This window comes from Mixophyes fleayi, chromosome 6, assembly GCF_038048845.1.
Source record: "Mixophyes fleayi isolate aMixFle1 chromosome 6, aMixFle1.hap1, whole genome shotgun sequence".
Taxonomy (NCBI): Eukaryota; Metazoa; Chordata; class Amphibia; order Anura; family Limnodynastidae; genus Mixophyes; species Mixophyes fleayi.
The window spans coordinates 36,907,488-36,931,214 of NC_134407.1; the positions used below are offsets into that span (position 1 = coordinate 36,907,488).

A 23,727-nucleotide genomic window follows, 5' to 3' on the forward strand; every position below is an offset into this window, starting at 1 on the left:
AGTCGCCATTAACACTGCCGGTGAATGTAGCAAGTGTTATGCGTATGCATGACTAAAATTGGCACATGTGAACAGCTCACTGACCTGTCAGAGATCCAGCAAAGCCAGAGAGGCTACAGATGTATCCCGTTGTAAAAGTTAAGTAACGTTTTCGAAACGCAATAAATTAACTAATATCGCTGTCCCCATATTATGGAAACCATGGTAAATGCCGGTAATTAAGCCCACAGAAATCTCTGATTTCTTTGATATTAACCCTTTGTTAAATTAGAAAAAGCTGTTAAACAGCCATTTGTCGGCATTTACGCCAACATTTTGGCTTTTAACCTTAGTAGTTGCATACTGATTGGAAAATTCTTATATCTCCAGAATGCTGACGACATAAAAATGCTAAACATTGCACTTCTGTTTCAGTTGCTTTCCAGAAGATATAATATATTCTTTATCTACTATTTACAATCACAAATTTAGGGTTTAAACTTAATTACTCAAAAGCAAATGCAAGCAGCATACAATTAGCAGTCTAGGAAAGCTAGTTTGGACAGTTTATTGTGCGGTTTGCAAACACACAGGAAGCATTTTTTACAGTCAAACCACAGAATTCATCATCCATTAGTTTGGAGGGGGCGAAATCAAACCACATCCATTGCATGGCAGCCACTGGCAGGTTGCAGGATAACAGCGCAAAAGTACTGCAGGTGTAATGGTGCCATAAATGCAAAACTTTTCCTGAGCTTCACCACAATTTCCTTTCCGAATGTAAGTTATCAATAATCGTTTTTTTCTTTTCTTTAACACATTTATATGTATTCCATAAGGTTTTTTTTAATAACAATCAGTTTTATTCAATTTTCAATTTTTACATTTGAAAGAATAAAGATCCAAATCTTATTTTATTTTATTGTTACTATTCTGATTTAATCTCCAATAGGAATGCATTTCTAAAGAAAAAGAAGATCAAAAGTTCTCAGCTTTATTCTACATAAAGTTGATAATTTTGACGTTTTATTTGTGTTACAGACGTTTCACAGGTCCTACAAGAGCATGAACTTCTTCATGATGGGATTGAAATGATCTCTTGTGTCTCAGCATACAGCCTTGATTGCATCGTGACTGGAGATCATACCGCTTACACACAACCAGCTTGCACTGTATATACACACTGGAATGTTGTCTTAGGAAGCTGAAGGCGCTAAATCCAAATCGGACTATGTTCCATGAGGAAGAATGGTAGGTTTTATAATCGGGGACCGTTCTGCACCTGGAAAAATTGTAAATACACTTTTTTCTTATAGAGTTTACTATTACAGAAAACAACATGCAGGGTTTATTCTTTTCATAAGATCGTTCCCTCCCAGTGTTCCACAGAGTAAACTGTATCTACATAGCTTATACAATCACAGCCAGACTAAGGAGGGGGGCAGGGGCATGTGCCCTGGGCACCCCTCTCTGAGGGGGCCATCCAGAGAAGAGCCATACCAGTCCCTCTGTCCAGGTGGTAAAGCCAGGGGGGGAGGTACGGCTGCCGTTTATTTATCTTAGTTATACATGGTTGCCCCGATGGCACCGTCCCTGGCTCTCAAAGGAGGCCCTGTTTTCTAAACCACCAGGCACTTGACATCATGATGCTGTCATCGTGATGCGATGCTATCAGTGGAGAGGTGCTGACTATAGCCGACAACAGCTGCCAGAAGAGACAAGGGAAGAAGATGAATTAGAAGAAGAGAAGCAGAGGGAAGAAGAAAAATAGAAACAAAGGGAAGCCTGTGAGTGAAGTACTCTAGAGGCCATAGAGAAATTGAGAGAGGGGTGGTCTTAGAAAACCTGGTGCTATATCAAAAAAATATAGGGGGGAGGGTGGACACAGTTACTCTGGCTCCTAATCTATAAATAAAACAGGGGAGGGTTTGATATGACTATTCTGGCACCCAGTCTATAAAAGAAGTATAGGGGGAGTTTGATATTACTATTCTGGAGGCAAATATAGGGTGGAGGTATTTGTAGAATATTCTGGAACCTAATTCAAAAAAATATCTAGTTTGACATGACTATTCTGTCGCCAAATCTAATAAAAAATGTAGGGGAGGGGGGTTGACAAGACTATTCTGGCACCCAATTTAGGAAAAAATAATCTGTAAAAATATGGGTCTGGTTGGGAGAAAAAGGCATTTTTATGAAATGGGAAATTTTATTGATTTAATGTTGTGGCTTGTGGGGGGGACTGGTCTACATATTAAAAGGGCATGCTTTAATGTTGGGGTTGATCTGGAGAAAAGAGTCTTGTTTATTAAACATAAAAATGATTAATTTAATGTTGTTTAATGTTGTTTAGAAGGAGGGCTAATTATTAAACATGACTGTAATTAATTTAATGTAGGGCTGGTTTGGGTTAGGGTGACCTAGTGTTTAGTCATTGACAGGGACCCAACATTTCGGAATCTGGCTAATGAGAAATTTTAAGACCCCAGCAGTGCCAGGCAGTCAAAGCTTCAAGAACTGGTAGGAGTGAGCAGCACCAAGTTGGAGAACACTAGGCCTGTAGGCACTCACACCAAGATATATGGGGAGAGGGCACCAGTGTCCTTTCTCGCATAGGGCAATAAAATGTCTAGTTACTGGTTTGCTTTGCCCTGGTTTCTATCACCCGCTGCCGGATTGAGGTATTATTTTTAAATGCATGAGGCTTATCTGTTTACACAGACTCCTCGGAGCGCTGTCTGAGCATTCAGAGGAGACTTTAGGTAGCCCCACAATCCAGTGCTCAGTGAGAAAGTGTGAAGAGAGTGCTGCAGAGAGGCAGTACAGCTGTCACATCTACAGGTAAGAGGGTAATGTGAGAGGCATGGAGGGGGCAGCAATAAGAGAGATATGGAGGGGAGCAGTAATGAGAGAGACATGGTGGAGAGAAGTAATGAGAGAGGCATGAAGGGAACAGCAATGAGAGAGACATGAAGGGGAGCCGCAATGAGAGAGACATGGCGGAGAGAAGTAATGAGAGAGGCATGCAGGGGGGCTGCAATGAGAGGGGAATGGATAGGGGAAGCAATGAGAGAGACATGGAGAGAGACAGAAATGAGAGCCATGGAGGGGGCCAGCAAAAAGACAGGAATGAGGGAGGCAGCAATGAAAGAGATAAGGGGAGGGCAACAATGAGAGAGATTCAATGGTGGCTATGAGAGATACAAGGGGGCTATGAGAGTGATACAATGGAGATATGGAATTTATAAGAGGAGGGATATGAGAGAGGTATGATGGGGGCTATGGGAGAGATATGAGGGGGGACTATGGGAGAGATATGAGGGGGGATATGGGAGAGATATGAGGGGGGCAATAGAGAGATAGATTTTAGGAGGGCAATGTTTGTATGTGTGCAACATTATCTTTATGTGTATTATACTAAAGAGAGCGGGCACCCTTTCTAGCTCTATTTACAATTTCTGCATGTTGACCGCAGTTAACTCATTAAGGGCTACATTTGATCCACTTGGACTGTCTTGTTGTAAAGTGTACATAGCAGAAATTTAAGTTCACAAAATGTCTGTTCTTTGTCAACAATAGGTTATTTTAATAAAAAGACCAAAGATATAAAAAAACACGAGTCTCTACTTACCCATTGCGTATAAGGTAATAAACATTTCTAGTGAAATCAAGTGAATCAGGTGAAGCTACACACGTATCTACGAACAGGACTAGCGCAGGGTCTGAAGTGTCCAAGGTGGCTTGCAGAAACAAATTTTGGTTGAGGTCTACATAGTAGGGATACTCATACACTGGGTATATAAAATTGGGAGACTGGAAAAAAGTTAGATTAGCAGAATATAGGCCATATTGAGTTAAAGTGCTGTCCATGTTGTCATCAGCATTGTACATGCTCTGAACCATGGTGTTTTGATACATCTGGCATCTCAGGGTTAGACTTAACTTTTTTCTGTGAATTACCACTGGTTCATTAGAATAAGTGAACAGGGTATTTTCATAGTTGATCAAATCACTTTGTACCTACAAAAAAAAAAAAAAAGGTTATCTGCCATACTGCACAGTATTTGTGTAAAACTTGTAAACAAGTTGCTCGGGCCACATGTTACCCTCCAGAGGCTCAATTGCAGTCATTCTGATCAATATTTTTCCCCTTTAACATGAAAAGCATGAATAACATGACTTGTTTTGGTGACATTACCCCTCTCATTAACTTAGATTAAAAGCAAATTATGCATTAACCTACCAGTTAGATTGTGTGAATATGTTGCTCTGATTCTGACTGAGACTGAGACACTGTGGGCTTATATCGAGACGATTTGTGCTGCCTAAAACATGCATTGTGATGTACTGAGCATAGTGCACACCCTAAAGACGTACATACAAATCTAGAATTGACCACAAATTGCATATGTAGTCCCTCGCACCTGGAGCATTCAATACAGTAAAGGAGTACACATGCAAGTCAAGTGTGCCCCCTGCAGATGTATCCCAGATAGACTTGGATACATTTCTAGATATACTTCTTAAGAGGACTATCTTTTGTCTGACCCTAAGTCTGTTGTAAATAAATGTGCTGATGATGATGATGAGAACCTTATCTTTAGAGCACATATCTTTACTGAGTAAAATAAATGAAATAAAAAACTGTGCCCCTAACCTATGATTATCCAGCACAAGTTTTATAGCCTGGGGTGATGGACAACAAAAGTGGGGTCACCTTGCTAAAGCGGTAAGTAGACTTTGTCAAGCTGGGCCCGTCACACTATAAAAGAAGATGCACAGCCTGTTTATCATGTAACTAGAGCCCGTAGTGTAGGCGAGTCACAAAAAAAAACCAACTTAGTGGGTCCCTGACTGAATAGCAATAAAGCTCTTCCTAACACTATTGGTACTTGGGGTACCAGAGTAATAAAAGAAAATTATTACAAAAACTAAACTACATGTCACAGCATGCGTATGGCAGCCATTAAGTGCTTGGGCATTGAGATGGTTGCAGAGCCACAAGCAGCAGCATGCCTATTGCAGCCTGTGCCAACTGGAACATGTACTTCGACAATAGCTGTTATAAAAAGTAAAAATAAAAACATACACAGGGTTTAAGAATTTACCCACACTGCTTCATATAGCAGTTTGTTATATGGTGTATGATGAGATTTTATTTTTCTTCCTTGATCTGAATAAGAACGTCTAGGCATGCATGCACAGTTGGGTTGGCCACCGGGCCGGAAACAAGGCAACTGGTTGCTGGGCAACCAGACACAGGACGGCAAGAGGAAGCAGACAATTGTGAATGTCGCCAATTACACTATCGATATTGTCAACCTGTCAGCACAATGGAAGTGTCGGCATTTAGCTTGCCGACATGTTCATGTTGGCAGGTTAAGGGCAGACATTTCCAATGTTGGAATTATGGCAGCCACCACTCTGCAAAATTGACCCTGTCATTGACTTCTGTGACTGGTCCTGTCTATGCATACTGCAGATCTTTTCTTACTTTTTTCACTGTCATACAACTTTGATAAGGGATCTGAAACTCCAACCAGTCTGACACAATCTGAGGGCGGCATCGTGGATCATTTAGGAAAATATTATTTGAAGAATGGCCCAAAGACTCAAGATACCCAGGTGAAACTCGAGCCTTCATGTAGTCTGAGTAGCAGGAGAGACTGACTGGAAAGTGAAAAATGAAAGTTATGGTTTATGAAAGAATGCGATGTATACGTATTCAATAATGGCTACTAAGCCAAACTACATAACACTGAAAGCAATAATAACAAAAAGATGAATAATGAAATTAATGTATTAATTTGTTGATGTAGCACCACACAATGTACGCAGTGCCTTACTCAAATATTAAAAACAAATTCGGAGCACAGAAAGTTAAGGCATTAGAATAGATAAGGAATAGCCGCCTACTTTAATAGCATACAATTAAAGATTAGCTACATTTTCCCAAATTGTTTCACAGAGAAGCAACTTTCTGGCAATTCAGTTTTTGAGTCTGCTCAGCTTCCCCTGACTTACTTCTCTGGAGTGGTAATGGTAACTTGCTGCTTCACCAGGCTAGTCTCAGGAGATAAACGCATGCTTGAGCGGGGTAGCTGGAACTGAAAGCCCACACTTGGGCATTCAGTTCCACTAATAAAAATAATAATAATTGTAAAGACATTATATTAAAATCTGTGAAACAATATTTAAAAAATATTGACAATTGAAAAAATACTTTTAACAGAATATGGCGATAACAGAGCCAGTATTGTAGCGGTACATGTGGTATTGCAATGATTGTTAAATAGCTTTCCCAAGCGAAACTCGGTGACTCCTGATGTCGGCGGGGGTTATGGCTGGCAATAGCAAAAGCTATCACCGGCGGTAACAATTGAACTGCAATGCTATAGACCAGTGTTGGCTAACCTGTGACACTCCAGGTGTTGTGAAACTACATGTCCCAGCATACCCTTCCAGCAATAAGCTGCTATATATTGGAAAAGCATGCTGGGACTTGTAGTTTTACAACACCTGGAGTGTCACAGGTTAGCAAACACTGCTATAGACCATGGTAATAAAATATTCCATGGAAATCTAGAAAATAATATTTTGCATTTCTAAGCATACTCCCAGTAATGTAATGAAGAACTTATAGTTCCTATGTCCCCTCACTCTCATTATTAATTTGAGCCTAGATTTGGCTAATCTGAGCAATATTTTTAGAATTTTATGGTAGGAGGTTGGAATTTATGACATTTACACTTTTGCACAATGTGCGTTTCCCGGCAGCAAAAAATTGGTGAGATCTTTGAAGTGCACTTGCAGATTAGGTACGGTAGGGCGAGACAACAACAATTTGTGGTGCACATCTAATGCATTTTGCAAATGAGGTCCACAGATGGAGAGTGGGAGGAAATACTCCAACATACTTTAATTTTAAAATGAGCTGTAGGGGAAATTCAGGGTAAGATAGACAATTGCATTACAATTCCTACATAACTATTATTTTAACTTTATAATGCTAAAAAACAAGGTACTATATTCCTTGAAAATCTAGAAAACAATAAAAATCTAATTTAGTTATAATCTCACTCAATTAATGTAACTTGAAAGTACCATTAGGGTTGTTGCGGAAGACCGAGTAATATGAGGCAGAGAATTCCAAGCCAGAGTTGGTATCACCATTAAGCCTGGAGTACACAATGCTCATGCTATTTGAGGAAGATATGAAATCTCGGTCAGTTTTCTCACAGAGTTGTCCAAGTAAAGGTGACCCATGTGGAGGACCATCGTAGACTGACAGAGAGAAAGAGTGGCAGGACAGAGAATTTTTCATCCTGTCACAGAATGACAAAAATGGAAAATGTTCTAGTGAGAAAAGAAACAACAGAAACAATTATGGAAGGAGTGAGCATATGTAAAATAGGAATAACACATTATAATAGAACACAAGGATCAGAGCTAGTCTCTTGTCTGTTATTTTTGCTTGTCAATAAAGCATTCTGAAATACTACCATAATATAAATTAGAATACAACAAAGCCAATACATTATAATAACTGACATCAACACATATACAGTATAAAGTAGCAGATAGGTTAAGACTGGATGCAAGACACTATAATATTCCAAGAAACTCTGTAAGAATGAGCATATGTAGAATAGTAATAAAACATTATAACAGGAGAAAAGGATCAATTTGTGTCCTTTACTGCCTCTTGCCTCCTATTTGTGCTTGTCACCCCTTGCCTCCTAATTGTCACCCTTTGTTTTGTGCCCTATTATCTTTTGTCTGTCCCATTTTGTTTATTCCCACTATTTCTCATTTACAGGTGTTATTCCACAGGACAGATAGTGTTTTGTGATGCCACACCCTTATTTTTGCACAAAAGTGAAAATGGCCTCATGTAGGTTGGGACTTAATCAACTGTAGACGGGACAAAGAACTAAGAAGGCATGGTTAGCATTCCGTTATCTCTAGCCACATCAGGGGTAGATGAGGCAATTCAATAAGCTGTGAAGAGGCACCTGGAAGAAGAAAAGGAAGACCACTTCTCTACTTGATGACAAACAGGTAAGTCTCCTGCAGCCATGACTTCTACTGGACTAAGCGAATCTGTGAAATCTGAGAAAATTCACATTGGTCTAATAAGAGGCCATTGCATTGAGCCAATTAGAGCTCACTGCATTTTGAATTTGTGTGGCGTGATCCAGGGCCGCATTATTGCTCAACCCCCTCGCAACAGCTTCTATTTAGCCATTGAGAGAGTCACAAGGCAGGCCATCAGTGGAGCCGGATTAACTAGAGGTCCAGTGGAGACAGAAGGAAGAAGAGGGTCCAGAGAAGAGGCTTCAGTGAGACAACACAGAAGACAGCAGCAGATTCTTGTAGATAGCGGCAGCCTGCGAGTCAAGAGAGAAGACGCCGGCAGAGAGAGAGCCGTGGAATCTTCATCGGGATTAAGCAAGAAGACTTCCCGAAGAGGAACCAGGTAAGGCCTTCAGGCTCAGCATTAATTTGAGCACTAGGCCCATGTACACCAGATTAATTCAGGTTTTGAGCTTGCGGCCACGAGATTAATTGTCTTGAGCCTGGGGCCATCAGATTAATTTGGATGCTATGCACGTGGCACAATTTATTCAGGCCATGATCCTGTGGAAGCAATTATTCAGGCCAAGAGCCTGTGGCATCAGTTTAATTCAGGCTTTAGGCCTTTGGCATCCTGTGGGACAAGTCCTGTGGAACAAGTAATCGCGCACTAGGCCCATCTCCCCTATTCAGACATTAGGCCTGTAATGCATTAGCAGTTGCTCCATCATGCACATTTTCTGAATAATCAACAAAACTGCCAAACTAGGAACATACTGATTTTATGGCTTTGTTTGCTGAGATGGTGAAGTGGGCATGCACATTGAAGTACTCTTAGAGGACAGGTAGGAGCACTTGCGCACCTAAAGCATTGTGGGTCCACAAATTTTGCAGTCTTTAAATGATTCATACTGTTTTACGTCTCCCTCCTTTTGTTTTGTTTCCCATTGTCTCTTGTACATAACATTTTTTGTCCCCATTACCTTAGACTTGTCTCCATTTGTTTTTTCACAGGGGCTAACTCTTAAATATAAATCTTGTGCAGCATTCCACAGGTACAAGAGATTTTTATATTGCAAAATACCACTGCAAGATTTCACAGTACCCAATACAGTCATATGAAGGGTTTCCCTTTTGGCCTCCATAAATGCAACTGCTGCAGCCGCTTTGCTTTATTTCTGTACATGTTCTGAGCAGACCTATTTTATGCTGACAAATCCCCCAAAACTGTAGTTTTCTTAGGATAACCGCATTTTAAAGTAACAAGTCTATTTTTTATTAGAGGATTGTAGCAGATATCTTCTACAGTCCCAACATCAACCGCACTTGCAGGCCCGATAGATGTCTATGAGGACTGCAAAAGTGCCCTATTTATCATTCATCTGAAGATGGGATTAACCGTTTTATCTTATGGGTAGAGCATCACCGGAGAGGAATCTCCAGATCACTCCCTGGTAGACTTCGTGCTCCTCCACTCCTTCCTATTGAAAATTGTGCAAAGGCCATCAGAACCTGTAAGTCATCATGACTGCGATCACTTTACTATAGACTATCAGCCGGGACAAGTATGTTAAATCATTCCTTATCATTGCAATAAGAAATTATAATCAATGTGAAAGAAATATTATTGGTCACAAATAGACCCTTTAGTGGATTTTCCTGCTCTATTATTTTCAACAGCCCCATGCCGCTACACTCCACCAACAATCTTCATGGTAAAAGGATTATCCCTTCTTGCCTTTGAAACTAGACAAAGAGATACAAGGTGCTATATAAATAGCTGCTGATAATGATGATGATGATGGATAAAAACAAAGCCATTCAAAGGCATGGTAAACTAAGCAAGCAGTGGTATTAACACCTCTCGAGAGGCTCTGGAAAAGCCTGCATTGAGAATATTATTGTAAATTAATCTCTTAACATTTACATGATAAAATTATAAGGCAACGTTTTAATAATTAGGTTTGTATGCCTTTAATGGGAATGTTACCCGAAACAATCAAAATCAGAGTGGGAGAAAGTGGTATATTGAAACAGTATAGTAAAAAATTATCAACGAATGCCAACAAAATGTAATTAAATAAGTAAGCGAAAAACATAATATATTGTAACCACCTAAATGTAGACAAATATAAATATGATAAATTAATAAGAACATTTCCACTTAAATTATTACAGTGTTTGTAACATAGGAAAGGGGTTTTTGATCTTTTTATGAGCTATTTATTGTACAAGTGGTTTCAGAAACTACCCTCAAAGTTTATATGTGATATTTATTTAATTTTATTTCTCCCAACACATATATGGAAATAGGTTCCTTGTCCACTAAAGAGATTTATTATATTATACTTACAAAAAATTTGTAAAATTAAGTTGAATTATGTAATTATTGTCAACACTGATGTACCAGACACAGTAATCAGAATCAGGAGAAGCAGTGCTGGGTGAATTAATAACTCCATGTAAATTAGTTAAAATGCCTCCACATGTCTCTGCAATAAAAAAGCAACAATAGTTAAACATAAACTATTATCATAAATACAAATTATTTTTCATATTAGCCATTTATTTTTTCTTTTCCCCTTGTATAAGAAAACTATTTGTTCATCAGTTTGTTTTAAGGTCCTTCTGGACTGTAAAAGTTACCCCACACTATAATAAACTACTAAGAATATTTGATGTCTGCTGCTGCAAAACATTATTTCTGTCCTATTTTGCATAATTTGACTATAGAGTGCTTTCCTATTGTTGGTGTGTTTTACTGAGGGATGAGCACCTTTTGTATTTTTTTTTCCTCTGCATTGTATTAACAAGTTTGAAATGGGCAGGGCTAAACCAAACTGCAGCCAATTAGACCATTAATTCAAAAGTACTTGCGCCTTCTGTGACTCTCCTCTCTTATCTAATCAGATGTTGAGCCAGCCCAAATATTTAATAAAGATGGGCCTGATTCATTAAGGATCTTAACTTAAGAAACTTCTTATTTCAGTCTCCTGAACAAAACCATGTTACAATGCAAGGTGTGCAAATTAGTATTCTGTTTTGCACATAAGTCAAATACGGACTGTTTTTTCATGTAGCACAAAAATACTTGATAGCTTATTTGTACACTGGAATTTAAAGTTGATATTTGTGTGCTACATGAAAAAACAGTCAGTATTTAACTTATGTGCAAAACAGAATACTCATTTGCACCCCTTGCATTGTAACATGGTTTTGTCCAGGAGACTGAAATAAGAAGTTTAAGATCCTTAATGAATCAGGCCCGATATACTTAAGTTACATGAAATTCATGTGTTTGGTGAGATCTTCTCACCTTTTGGGCTCCTCCTATTGAAGGCCCACCTCCATTTTGCTTATTAATAGTGGGAGAGGCAGCAAATATTCATGCATCCTGCCAGCCTGCTAATCCTGTCCTCCACAAGCGGCTGTAATCTTTCACATGTCTGCAGTGCTACATCTTAGAGTGTAAGATCTCATGAGCAGGGCCTTCGTTCCTTTACCCCCTCCCCCTTCTTCCCCACTTGCTCCTCCCCTTTGCTTGTCATCTTCGGCTACCATTGCCATCCTTACAATTATCTGGGAATTATCCTTTGCAATATGACTTGATTTATATTACCATTCTTGTAATACTGCTTGTATTTGTTACTTGCACTTTCTGTTCTACTGTTGCTATATACATTTTTGAAAATTTTTGTTTGCTTATGTGACCTATATCTACCTTATTTGTACTACCGTCATTACGCCACTGCAGGACGTTGTGGCGCCCTATAAATCAACTGTAGTAATGAGAATAAGAAGAAAGTGAGGCTCTCCTCACAAGAGGACACCTTTGATGTCCCCAGCTAATAATTTAACTCACTATTTTGTAGAGATGAGCGGGCTCGGATTTCGCTAATCCGAGCCCACCCGAACAGTGCGGATCCGACGGGATCCGAGCACTGTTCGGGAACTTCCGAACGCCAAATGAAGCCAAACCGAGGCTATGACATCCAAGTCTCGCGTCGGATCTCGCGAGACTCGGATCTCATAAATGCCCCGCTCGCGGCCGCCATCTTCATTTTCCCTGTGGTTAGTGAAGAGGGAGGTTGATGTGCTCTGTCCTGCTGATAACTTTACTAAAGTGGTGCTTTGTCCTGCTGAGTGCATTAGTACTTTGTCCAGTGCTCTGTCCTACTGATTTATTTAGTCAAGTGGTGCTTTGTCCTGCTGAGTGCAGTAGTACTTTTTCCAGTGCTCTGTCCTGCTGATTCCAGTGGTGCTTTGGCCAGTGTCTGTGCTGCTGAGTCCAGTGGTGCTTTTGTCCTGTATTTGTTTCTTATAAGTCCATAGCAATTTGTTAATCAGCCAAAAATCTTTATAAAAAAAAAAAAAATCTCTAAAAAATATTAAAAAAAAATATATTAAAAAAATGTAAAAAAATAATTGAAAAAGTATAAAAAATATTATAGAGCAATATATTCCTGCAGTCCAAAAAAAGAGGACCTGCCATTTCTATTACTACGTTCATTATTTCTGTAGTTCCAAAAAATAGGAACTGCCAGTTCTATTACTACGTTCATTGTTTCTGTGGTTCCCAAAAAGAGGAACTGCTAGTTCTATTACTACGTTCATTATTTCTGTAGTTCCAAAAAAATAGGAACTGCTAGTTCTATTACTACGGTCATTGTTTGTGTAGTTCCAAAAAATAGGAACTGCCAGTTCTATTACTACGTTCATTCTTTCTGTAGTTCCCAAAAATAGGAACTGCCAGTTCTATTACTACGGTCATTGTTTGTGTAGTTCCAAAAAATAGGAACTGCCAGTTCTATTACTACGTTCATTGTTTCTGTAGTTCCCAAAAAATAGGAACTGCCAGTTCTATTACTACGGTCATTGTTTGTGTAGTTCCAAAAAATAGGAACTGCCAGTTCTATTACTACGTTCATTGTTTCTGTAGTTCCCAAAAATAGGAACTGCCAGTTCTATTACTACGGTCATTGTTTGTGTAGTTCCAAAAAATAGGAACTGCCAGTTCTATTACTACGTTCATTGTTTCTGTAGTTCCCAAAAAATAGGAACTGCCAGTTCTATTACTACGGTCATTGTTTGTGTAGTTCCAAAAAATGGGAACTGCCATTTCTATTACTACGTTCATTCTTTCTGTAGTTCCAAAAAATAGGAACTGCCAGTTCTATTACTACGATCATTGTTTGTGTAGTTCCAAAAAAGAGGAACTGCCATTTCTATTACTATATTCTTTGTTTCTGTAGTTCCAAAAAAGAGGAACTGCCATTTCTATTACTATGTTCTTTGTTTTTATAGTTCTAAAAAAGAGGAACTGCCATTTCTATAACTACATTCTTTGTTTCTGTAGTTCCAAAAAAGAGGAACTGCAATTTCTATTACTATGTTCTTTGTTTTTATAGTTCCAAAAAAGAGGAACTGCCATTTCTATTACTACGTTCTTTGTTTCTGTAGTTCCAAAAAAGAGGAACTGCCATTTCTATTACTATGTTCTTTGTTTTTATAGTTCCAAAAAAGAGGAACTGCCATTTCTAATACTATGTTCTTTGTTTTTATCTGTGCAGTGGAATTTAGACCAGTTAGAGGAGGTTTTGTGGCCCCGGTATCAAAAACAAGAGGTATTGACGCGCTCGAACTCCACCCTGTATATGCTGCAGAGGATGTAGGAGCAGGCAGCTGTGCAGTGGAATTCAGACCAGTTGAGGGTGATATATTGTGGCCCCGGTACCAAATTGGGTACCAGGCCACTCCACTACGCAGTCCAGATAGATGCGTATCAGATATTAAAAAACGTTGACTGTTGCTGCCAAATCCAAAATTAATGAAAATGACCTGTCATCGTCAAAAACAAGAGGTATTGACGCACTCGAACTACACCCTGTATATGCTGCAGAGGATGTAGGAGCAGGCAGCTGTGCAGTGGAATTGAGACCATTTGAAGGTGGAGGTATTGTGGCCCCAGTACCAAATTGGGTACCGGGCCCACTCCACTACGCAGTCCAGAAAGCTACCTCGGTGCAACGTTTTGGACTAAAAACAATATTGTGAGGTGTGAGGTGTTCAGAATAGACTGGAAATTAGTGGAAATGATTGTTATTGAATGTTATTGAGGTCAATAATAGCGTAGGAGTGGAAAACAACCAAAAAACAGGATTTTAGCACTTTTTATGCTTTTTAAAAAATAAATCAGAACCCAAAACCCGAAATCAGAACCAAAACCTTTCGTCAAGTGTTTTGGCAAAACAAATCAGAACCCAAAACCTCAAGCTAATCAGAACCCAAAACCCAAAACACTAAAAGTGCCCGGTGCACACCCCTACTATTTTGACATTCAGTTACATCACAGTGGTACTAAAATCCTAAAAGGGGCTCCATAATGACTGCGCCGGCCCCTGCACATGCTCAGGAGAGGAGAAAGGGAGAGAGAGCCTCTGGGGATGATAAATATTCATCACAGAGCCCCCACTCATCGAACCCCATAGCCAGGGCCATCTTAACAACATTATGGGCCCCCGGGCAAAGCAGTGCATCGGGGCCCCTACATATATATATATATATATATATATATATATATATATATATATATGTATAGAGATACAGATATAGATATAGATATATAGAGATAGAGATGTACTTGCTCAGTGACCCTTGAAGGTTTTTTTTGCAGGATTATTTATACTCATTAAGAGCCCTGCCTATGGGGCCCCCAGGCACCTGCCCATCGTGCCCAATGGAAAAGATGGCCCTGCCCATAGCAACCTCATTGGCTGCCACATTGGCGTTTCTGCCTCTACATGCATGTCTATTAGAGCAACAAGAAATATTTGCTGAGAAACCCTCAGTTAATCATGAAATAGCAGAAATCATATGACTGAGACAGATTACATGCACAAATGTCTAATAAACATTGTATAGTGAAACTTATTATACTTCCCCTTTGTCAGTAATACCATAATGTTCTCTTGTAATCTGTACCTGACATTTTATTTGTTACCACTGATGTGCTATAATGAGCCTCAAAGCCAATATTTTGGCCAGATCCATCGCTTCTGAATTCAATGGTCATTACATTAGACGATGAGCGGTAAGTCTGGTTTCCTGGCTGGCAAATTTTCCCGAGAACAGAGCTTCCAGGAGGTCCATCATATATTGTCACTGAGTCATATTCACAATGTGGGTGACTTTCCAAGCTGTTTAAAGAAATAAGACAAAAAAAAAAACAAATAAAACGGTAGATGTACACTATATGAATATTTACTGGCAATATGTTCTACTGTAGACCATGTATCCCTTTAGCCCAAAATCATGTCTCTGCAATACACATAATTTCAAATGCAGTGGTGTAGGAATAGCGTTAGCAGCGGTAGCAAATGCAACCATACCCATGAGCGGTGAGGACATTGCAGTGATGCCCCAGGTTGCTTGCTACCATTAAACAACTAGTACAGCTTGTTTACTAGACATTGGATGTTTTCTAAATCAGAAGAGCTGTGTAGTAACAACACTGCCGAGCGGTCCCAGAGATTATAGAAATAGAACGCCTTGTATAGTTACTAAACAGGCCTCACTGGTGTTTTTATGGTCACCAGGAAAGAGGAAGTGGAAATGGAACTAAACATAGAAAACTAAGGGAAATAGACAATGATGGGGCAAGCAGAAGCAGTAACATGTAGGGAAACACAAGGTTGACAAGCAAAGGGCACGGGGAATATTAAAAAGGACAAGAGGTAAGTGGGGAAAAAGCATGTTGGGATCAGGCAGGAGATGAGTGGACAGATAAAAGACATTTGAGGAGAAGTTTTAGGGAGAGTAAGACAAGAGTGGACAGATTTAAGGTAGACCACAGAAAAAAGGTTGTGAAGGCAAAATGTCTATGGACAAGGAGTGTGTGAGATTTATTTGTCTGGTTTATGATATCAATGGTGGGGAGCTGTTACGGGGGCTCCAACTCACATTTTGCTTCTGTAGTCAGGTTTATTTAAATACTTTAACGTTCAGAAATAATACTGCACTTTAATAGAAACGTATGATTAAGGGAACTGAGCAATTGCAAATACAGCATTTTGTGTTCCCCACAAACCATGGAATGTAAGTTAATTTAGGCAGGGCTATCTTTGCCTTGTGATTCATGTAATTGTATGAAATTTGCATCAAGATCCCCTGTATGTACAGCATTGTACAAAATGTAGGTGCTTTATAAGTAAAGAATAAAAATAATAATAATAATAATAATAATAGTAATAATAATACACCTATTACTACACTACAATGTCTAACTTACTCAGCCAGCTGCCACAAGAAGGGGTTGCATAGTCATCTATAGCTAACTACAGTTGAGTCCTGTTTGAACTGGACAAGTAAGTAGCACATGAACAATACTTACTTCATACTATAAAAGCTGAGCTCCACTAAAGTATTTGGTGCCGTTTGAATTTCCCATGTACACTGGCTGTTGGGAGGGTAATAGCTTGGATAAAAAGGGCTAGAAATAATTCCATGACTTTGATTCATTCGACCCCCACAAGTGTAATTCCTTCCTGCAACAATACAAATACATCACATTTATGTTAGAAAATGCACATTTCACCATGTATATGTCTCTAAAATGCAAATTGTATATTTTTCTCAAAACATTAGGTCTGGTTAAAAGAAAGAAAAGAAAAAAGAGAAGAAATTGAAGCTTAACTAGTGTATTTGAATTTTTTTTGCTCCAAGAAATAAAATTACAATTGAAATACTCCAAGAAATCAGTTACATAGAGGCAAGGCATCAGTGGGCAAGTGATTGCACATTTTAAGAGTGTGTTCCAAGTTTAGCATGTAGCTGTGGAGCCACTCTCCAGTTTTTCATATGCTAGTAGAATAGCATTGGACTATTCTTTCAATGGAATTCCTTTGAAAGCATCCAGCATATTTTATGTGAGAAAGTTCATTTAGAAGCACACGCTTTCACTGTGCAGATATTGTAACCTCAAGGTAATGTGGGCAGCATCCAATGAGGATCTATAAGTGAGCCCTAGGCTGGAGATAGCTGCTTTAACCATCACTGAGACATTGGAGTACACTTGATTAATTCTTCAAGAAGAACTTTAAAAAATACATATTGATTTATGTTGCTTTAAAGTGTGTAATCTAGTTAAAAACAGTTAGATGCAAGACCAGAGATATGGGGGTAAATGTATCAAGGTGAGAGTTTTCCGGCGGGTTTAAAAAACCAATCAGATTCTAGCTGTCATTTATTTAGTACATTCTACAAAATGATAGCTAGAATCTGATTGGTTGCTATAGGCAACATCTCCACTTTTCAAACCCGCCGGAAAACTCTCAGCTTGATACATTTACCCCATGATGTGAGTGGATATAAACTAATTTATTAAAGTATGTAACACAATTAGATGGTAAATTTGATTAACCGTAACAGGTTATATTCTATCTTGTATCTGCAACTAAGCAGAAAAAATAAATTTTGTTTTGTGCTCTTTTTTCCTTTATAGTTCTTTGGATGGTAATAAAATATTATAATAAGAGTGTAATGGATATTTGAATAAACAGCTGCAAAATATATTCTCATCTATGGTGCTTATTGATCATCATCACTAACCACTCATTCCTCACTCCATGTTAGTTACTCCAGCCACAGAATCCTAACAAACATAATATTTATTTCTGAGGCTGGCCTGGAACCACTAGGCCTATGCATTCTGCTCCATGATAATTTTATTGTTCCTCTCATTTAAAAAAAATAATCTCATTTAAAAAAATGTAATTCTTCAAGAAGAACTCTAGCACAACATAAAACAATATGTATTTAGTAAAGTGCATAATCTAGTAAATAAAAAGAAAAGGTTAGAAAGAGGACCAATTTTCAGCTAATCTATTAAAGCATTTAAAACAATTTGGTGTTACATATAATTACCATGATATGTTGTATTCCATCTTGTATCTGCAACCAACAGAAAAAGGAAAATAGTTTTGAATATTGAATAGAATTCTAATGTTGTAATAGTTTTGTACTCTTTCTGGAATTAATGTGGCTCTTTTGACTGTACTGATATTAACCCACAGGCATTTGATACCAATTTAAGTAACAAATAAACCATTTAACAGGTCTGATCACTAGTAGAATTCTTAATATTTGAATGGTAATAAAATACTATAATATGAGTGTGGTGAATATTTGTGTAAACAAATGTAAAATATATTCTCATCTTTAAACTTAGAGATAATAATCATATTTGTTCATTTAAAAGTGACAAAGATATTAATATATTTTACAGTTGCTCATATAGGGTCTGATTCATCAAGGCATGTATTTGCCAATTTTGAGTGTATCGTGTGCAAAATCAGCGCATGCCCAGAACCAGACCGGCCATATGCCAGTAAACGCAGCCCTATCCGCACCATCTCTGAGCGCAAAGGACACTTACTACAGCCTACAGTTTTTGGGGAGTTTACACGGCGGGAAAGGGGAGTTTTCTGAAGTAAATTTACAGTGGGGCGTGCCAAACTCAAGCTCACACAGCAGCCATGCCCGAATCAAGCTCTAAGCATAGCAAAGTTACATGTTTTACTGCCGTATCTCTTGCTCCAGCTACAGGGCTAGTCTAAGTCCTGTTTACTAGTGATGTTAGCCCTGTATGCATGCCAGAATATGGGTTTGCAAACAGGAGTAACTGTGAAAATTTATTTTATGTTCAGTAGACATTGAAAACATCCTACTAGATGCATTTCATGGGTTTCATGGGGGGCATTTAAAAAAGATTTTATATATATATATATAGTAGAACACTGCAGACCTACATCTGAATTCAACAGCCAACGTATCTTGCGACCCATTCCTTGATGAATTCGGGAGTGAACAGAGCCGATTTACGTGCGTTTTAAAACAAACGTACGTTGCACTCAGCATGTGTTCCTTCATCAATCAGGCCCATAGCTATTCCAGCCAGAGCATTTAACAGCCACAATATATACAGGGATGATCCTCACAAATCTATTCATCACACCTGAACCTGCCTTGCCCCAACCAGGACTCTGTGCAGTTGCTGCTCTAGGACAGCTTTTTTCCCATTTATCAAAATTAAACAAAATTAGGAGGTAAACCAAAAAATAACAATTTAATGCAAGTGAAATGAAAACTCAACTTAATAGATTGTAAGAATAATAAAAATGCTAGTTGGCAAGGGTTAGGAAAAGCTTTCTTTAGGCAAATAACAGTCAGTTGGTCAATGAAAATGATGTCTCGGGCAGCACAGTGGTGTAGTGGTTAGAACTTCTTCCTTACAGCACTGGGGTCATGAGTTTAATTTCCAACCATGTCTTATCTGTGAGGAGTTTGTATGTTCTCCCCGTGTTTGCGTGGGTTTCCTCCAGTTGCTCCAGTTTCCTTCCACACTTCAAAAACATACTGAAAGGTTAATTTTCTGCTAACAAATTGACCCTAATCTGTGTCTGTGTGTGTGTTAGGGAATTTAGACTGTAAGCCCCAAAGGGGCAGGGACTGATGTGAGTGAGTTCTCTGTACAGCGCTGCGGAATTAGTGGCGCTATATAAATAAATGCTAATGATGAATGAAAGAAACACAGTGGAAGTAGTAAGGGAGCCATGCTGGGATAGAAGAAGGCAAATAAATAAATAACAGTACAGCTCTGCCTCTAATTTGTTTAGGCTATGTACACACTGTAGAATTTTATGACTATTGTGTTATTTACAACGATTTTACTAACGACTGAAAAAAAAAGTCCCGATCAGCATGCTGATTTATGCGTACAAATAGAGGCGGAACTAGCGAGCTGTGGGCCACGGTGCAGGGAAGCAGAGAAGAGGGAGTCGGGGCCCACAGCTCGCTAGTTGGGTCCTTTATCTCTATGGGCTCTAGTGCACCGCTCCTGCAAATCAATAAAATATAATTAGGACATAAATCTCTTCATCATGGTGTACCTGAGCAGGTGACCCCAGCATCCTCGTGATGACCACAGTTGTGTATGCCCATCCCTCCATGGGAGCAGTTCCACAAAAGTGTCTCATTTCCTCGACAATTCACATCATCTAACAGAATCATTCCTGTTCCTGGGCCAAAATGGGCACTTGTATGAAATGAAATTGGCTTTCCGCAACCCAATTGTCGACAAACCACTGCTGCATCACTCATATCCCACAGATCATCACACACTGTTCCCCAGTCTCCATTATAGAAGATCTCCACCCGGCCGGCACATCGATTTCCTCCGTTTACCAACCTCAGAGCCATTTCTGGTGCAACACAGAGAGAACAATATATTCAAATAAATATTTTCTAGCTTCAGCTTAATCAAATTAGAAGAAATATTTCCAGATCTTTGTTCACTAACACAGAGATGCACTTTTAATTTCATTTCATGTCATCATCAAAGAATAAATGATGGTTGGTCTCTTTTACGGGGGTGGGGGCACTAACCTCTAAAACTTCCTGTGCCCAGCCAAGCCTAGCCCAGGAAAATGTATTTGTTGACAGATAGTTTTATAATATCCATGTAAGCATATGAGGAAACTTAAAGAACCTGCAGATTTAGTCGGCAATAATGACCTTGCCAAGCCTCAATGACATAATTCCCTGCCCCAATGATGTCAACAATAGTCCTTCTCATTAGACCATGCCTCCAACTATTGTAGTGTGAGATGATCATCACATCTAAATTAGACTGGCAGGACATCTCTGGGAGAAGATAAAGAGACACTGAGGAAGCGAAAGAAAAATGGAACTTTACAGAATTGTGAGCATGGTAAACAGATTTAGTAGCATCGTCATTCAAACCAGGTTAACTTATAACAAGAATATATTTACTCATTTATCCCGTAGTATTTACATTAGACAATATATAAAAGAAAAATACAAATTAGTATTAGTGTCCCTTTAAGTATTAACTTGTTGTGAAGTAAAAAAACATTATTCAGAGTAAATAGATGCAGAACAGAGAACAATTTTAATAAATTATTAATGTAATCTTTTCCAGGAATTTCCTGAAAAGATTATAATCACTTAAAAATGTTTCACTTATACTAAGAGCCACAATTTCCCATGTGTTTGATTATGTGAGTATTTTGTATCTTATAGTTCTGCAGTTATTCCACATTTTAGCTACTTGTAGTGAGAAATTCAACTGTCATAACATGACCACAAAGGAATAAAAATGTATGATTTAAAAGTATTTAAAACTGCATTTGTAAACTGCCTTGGACAGTTTTATTTTAATATAACTTGATGAGATGTTATATTGTAATATAGCAATAGGTGCCAGGTATTTGTACTTTGGGGCATATTTATCAAAGGTTATGAGGCACCTGTTTTCGCCGACGATAGGGCTTCACCCAGTACATTAAGTGGTGCCTCTAGTCACAAGATTTGCCTAGTATTTCCACCAATAGCTTCCCCATTCCATGGGGAAGCCGATATAACAAGCACTATAACAGTGCTTGTACCACTGCAATGCTTTTTATGTTAGCGCCATTTCAGGATAAAGTATTTTTTCAATGGTGAATATTTTAAAATAGTTTTATTTATTTTTAAATTTTAATCTATTTAATTGAAAGTATTTATTTTTTTCAGTTAGCGGAACTGAAAGTCTGAGTCTCGGTGCATGCGTGATTTGACAAGCCGGGTCACACATGTGCATGTCCCCTGAGAATGGCCAGGTGACGCAGTATACTAGCTATTAACGCTGCAAGCCAGTATCGCTGAGGTAACAGAGTATCGCTCAGCTGCCCTGGTAATATTTTATTGATACATTTATTGATAAATTGTGGTAATTTTTAGCGCCACCATATGCAGCAATAGTAAATCATCACATATTTATAAATAGTAACATTTTTATAATGCTGAGCCCCTGAATCCCTATTACCCTCTTATTTTCCTGTTTTTGTTCTCATGAGGAAATTTGTAGTCATTCAACTATAATTTAGGAATATATCCCAATGCAAGTGTTTGATTTTTAAGACAACTGAAACCCAAACAGCATTCTGACAATTCCAAAACGTAAATGTCAGATTTTTATTTTTATTTTTTCTTTGTACTTGGCTCAGTAGAGGAAATTGCAAAGGTAAGTCAGTTTTTTATTTATTTGTATTTTTATTTATTTTTAGCCCACACCATAATTCTGTACATTTTTAGCCCTCCACAATTTTGGCCCACTTCTCCAATTTTTCCACCCATCTACTCTCCAGCAGAACTTCCTCAGTGAGATAAATAATGAAGCAAGCAAGCTTGGCGTTTCTGCAGAGATTTGTTGTCTACAGAAAATGTTTATCAAATTAAATTTGATTTTATTATTGTTATTTAAAAAAAATCTGCTTTTGCTTTGGGAAATGTAATTTTGCTAAGATGATGCCATCTTGTTGCCTTATAGCCATTTTGTTCTCTTATAGCTTAAAGACAGATTAGATACAGATAGTTTGTCTGAGTTATTCATTGTTTGCAAGAAACTATGCCCATGACCTTGGATATAGCAGAAGGAGATAAACCAACTCCCCCCTGGGGAGTTTTCCCATGTGAAAATGTGAGAATGTAGCAAGATCTGTGTAAAGAAAGCAGGAGTGGTTAAAACCTTTTGGGGCATAGTTTTCTGTAATATGTGATTTTGTGCTATATAGATATGGACTTCTAACTAATAAAGCAGAGCTAATTGTACATGCAAAACATGCAGTTTATTTAATTCTCTCCAGCTGATGAGCTCATAAACTGATAAATGGACACGTACAGGTGAACAATCTGGTTTAGATTCGACAGCTTCATATTTACAAGCGTTTGCCTGTGAGTTTTCACCAGTGGCCGTCATCATACAAATCATTATTAAAATTCCTTACTAAATTCATTTCTAAAATTCTGGCAACTGCTTCTCTACATTCACATCTGACTGCTAACAACTTTAGCATGCAAAATAAAGCTCTTACTTAATTAATCCAGTTATAAATAAAGTGTCAGAGTTGTAGATCTTCCTGTCTGGGAAAACATTACCCTATGAATGTTTTACAATCTAGGAGTTAGCAATGTTTAAAATGGAAGTAAGTGCACGACTTACCAGAGTTGTTTATTTTGATGTTCATCACTGCAAATAAAGTGAAGGTGTATAATAATATTATTGTATTTATTTGTGTTATTTTTTCACATATTTAAAAAACAAAAGGGATTGTGCCAATTGTGATTCCTCAACTTGTCTAATGGTACTAGTAAGTTCAATAAAGCCAGAATATGAAATCCAATATTTAGACAGGTAAATGTACTAAAGACATTGGACGTTCATTTCACCAGATCTGTCCAGGTCCGTGATGGCTGTAGCAGTTCCATGACGCTTTTTCATTACCGCTCGGCCTATGTCAGATAGGCAACATGGGTGTCGATGTCCTTCCCACTCATGCAAATGTTGGTTTTGTGGAAGATGAGCACTGACACGCAATTGGCAGGAGAGCACTGTGGCACTGTTACAACAATCAAGGTCCCCAACACAACTGGCAAACAGCATATCCAAGGAAAGTAGGACTTTATTTTCTAACTCCTTGAATTTCACCCAAAATAACATGGTGCTCATAAAAACGCAGTTCCTGCCACCCTAGCACTAAGTACCCAGGTAAAATAGGGTATAATTAGTGTGGTTTGACAATGATAGCCCACAGACAGATGGCAGTGATTATCCAA

At 38.4% G+C, this 23,727-nt stretch overlaps 1 protein-coding gene across 1 annotated transcript; it reads right to left on the reverse strand.

Annotated features, from left to right (window-relative positions):
- Positions 1–544: 544 nt before the first annotated feature.
- On the reverse strand, positions 545–23,137 carry LOC142161057 (scavenger receptor cysteine-rich domain-containing protein DMBT1-like). Its single transcript, XM_075216281.1, has 10 exons — positions 23,114–23,137; positions 20,001–20,312; positions 17,977–18,003; positions 16,445–16,598; positions 15,037–15,251; positions 10,409–10,547; positions 7,084–7,304; positions 5,474–5,649; positions 3,611–3,999; positions 545–1,261 (listed from the first exon to the last, which is right to left on the reverse strand). Exons 2-10 carry the CDS (start codon positions 20,308–20,310, stop codon positions 1,015–1,017), a joined length of 1,878 nt encoding a protein of 625 aa, XP_075072382.1. The 5' UTR covers positions 20,311–20,312; positions 23,114–23,137; the 3' UTR covers positions 545–1,014.
- Positions 23,138–23,727: the final 590 nt, after the last annotated feature.

Coding starts and splice junctions, on each gene's coding strand:
- LOC142161057 (XM_075216281.1), bottom strand. CDS start 20,310: ATGGCTCTGAGGTTGGTAAACGGAGGAAATCGATGTGCCGGCCGGGTG. Junction 18,004..20,000: donor TGCTGGGGTCACCTGCTCAG/GTACACCATGAT, acceptor TGTTGGTTGCAG/ATACAAGATGGAATACAACA. Junction 10,548..15,036: donor GGTAACAAATAAAATGTCAG/GTACAGATTACA, acceptor TTTTTATTGCAG/AGACATGTGGAGGCATTTTA.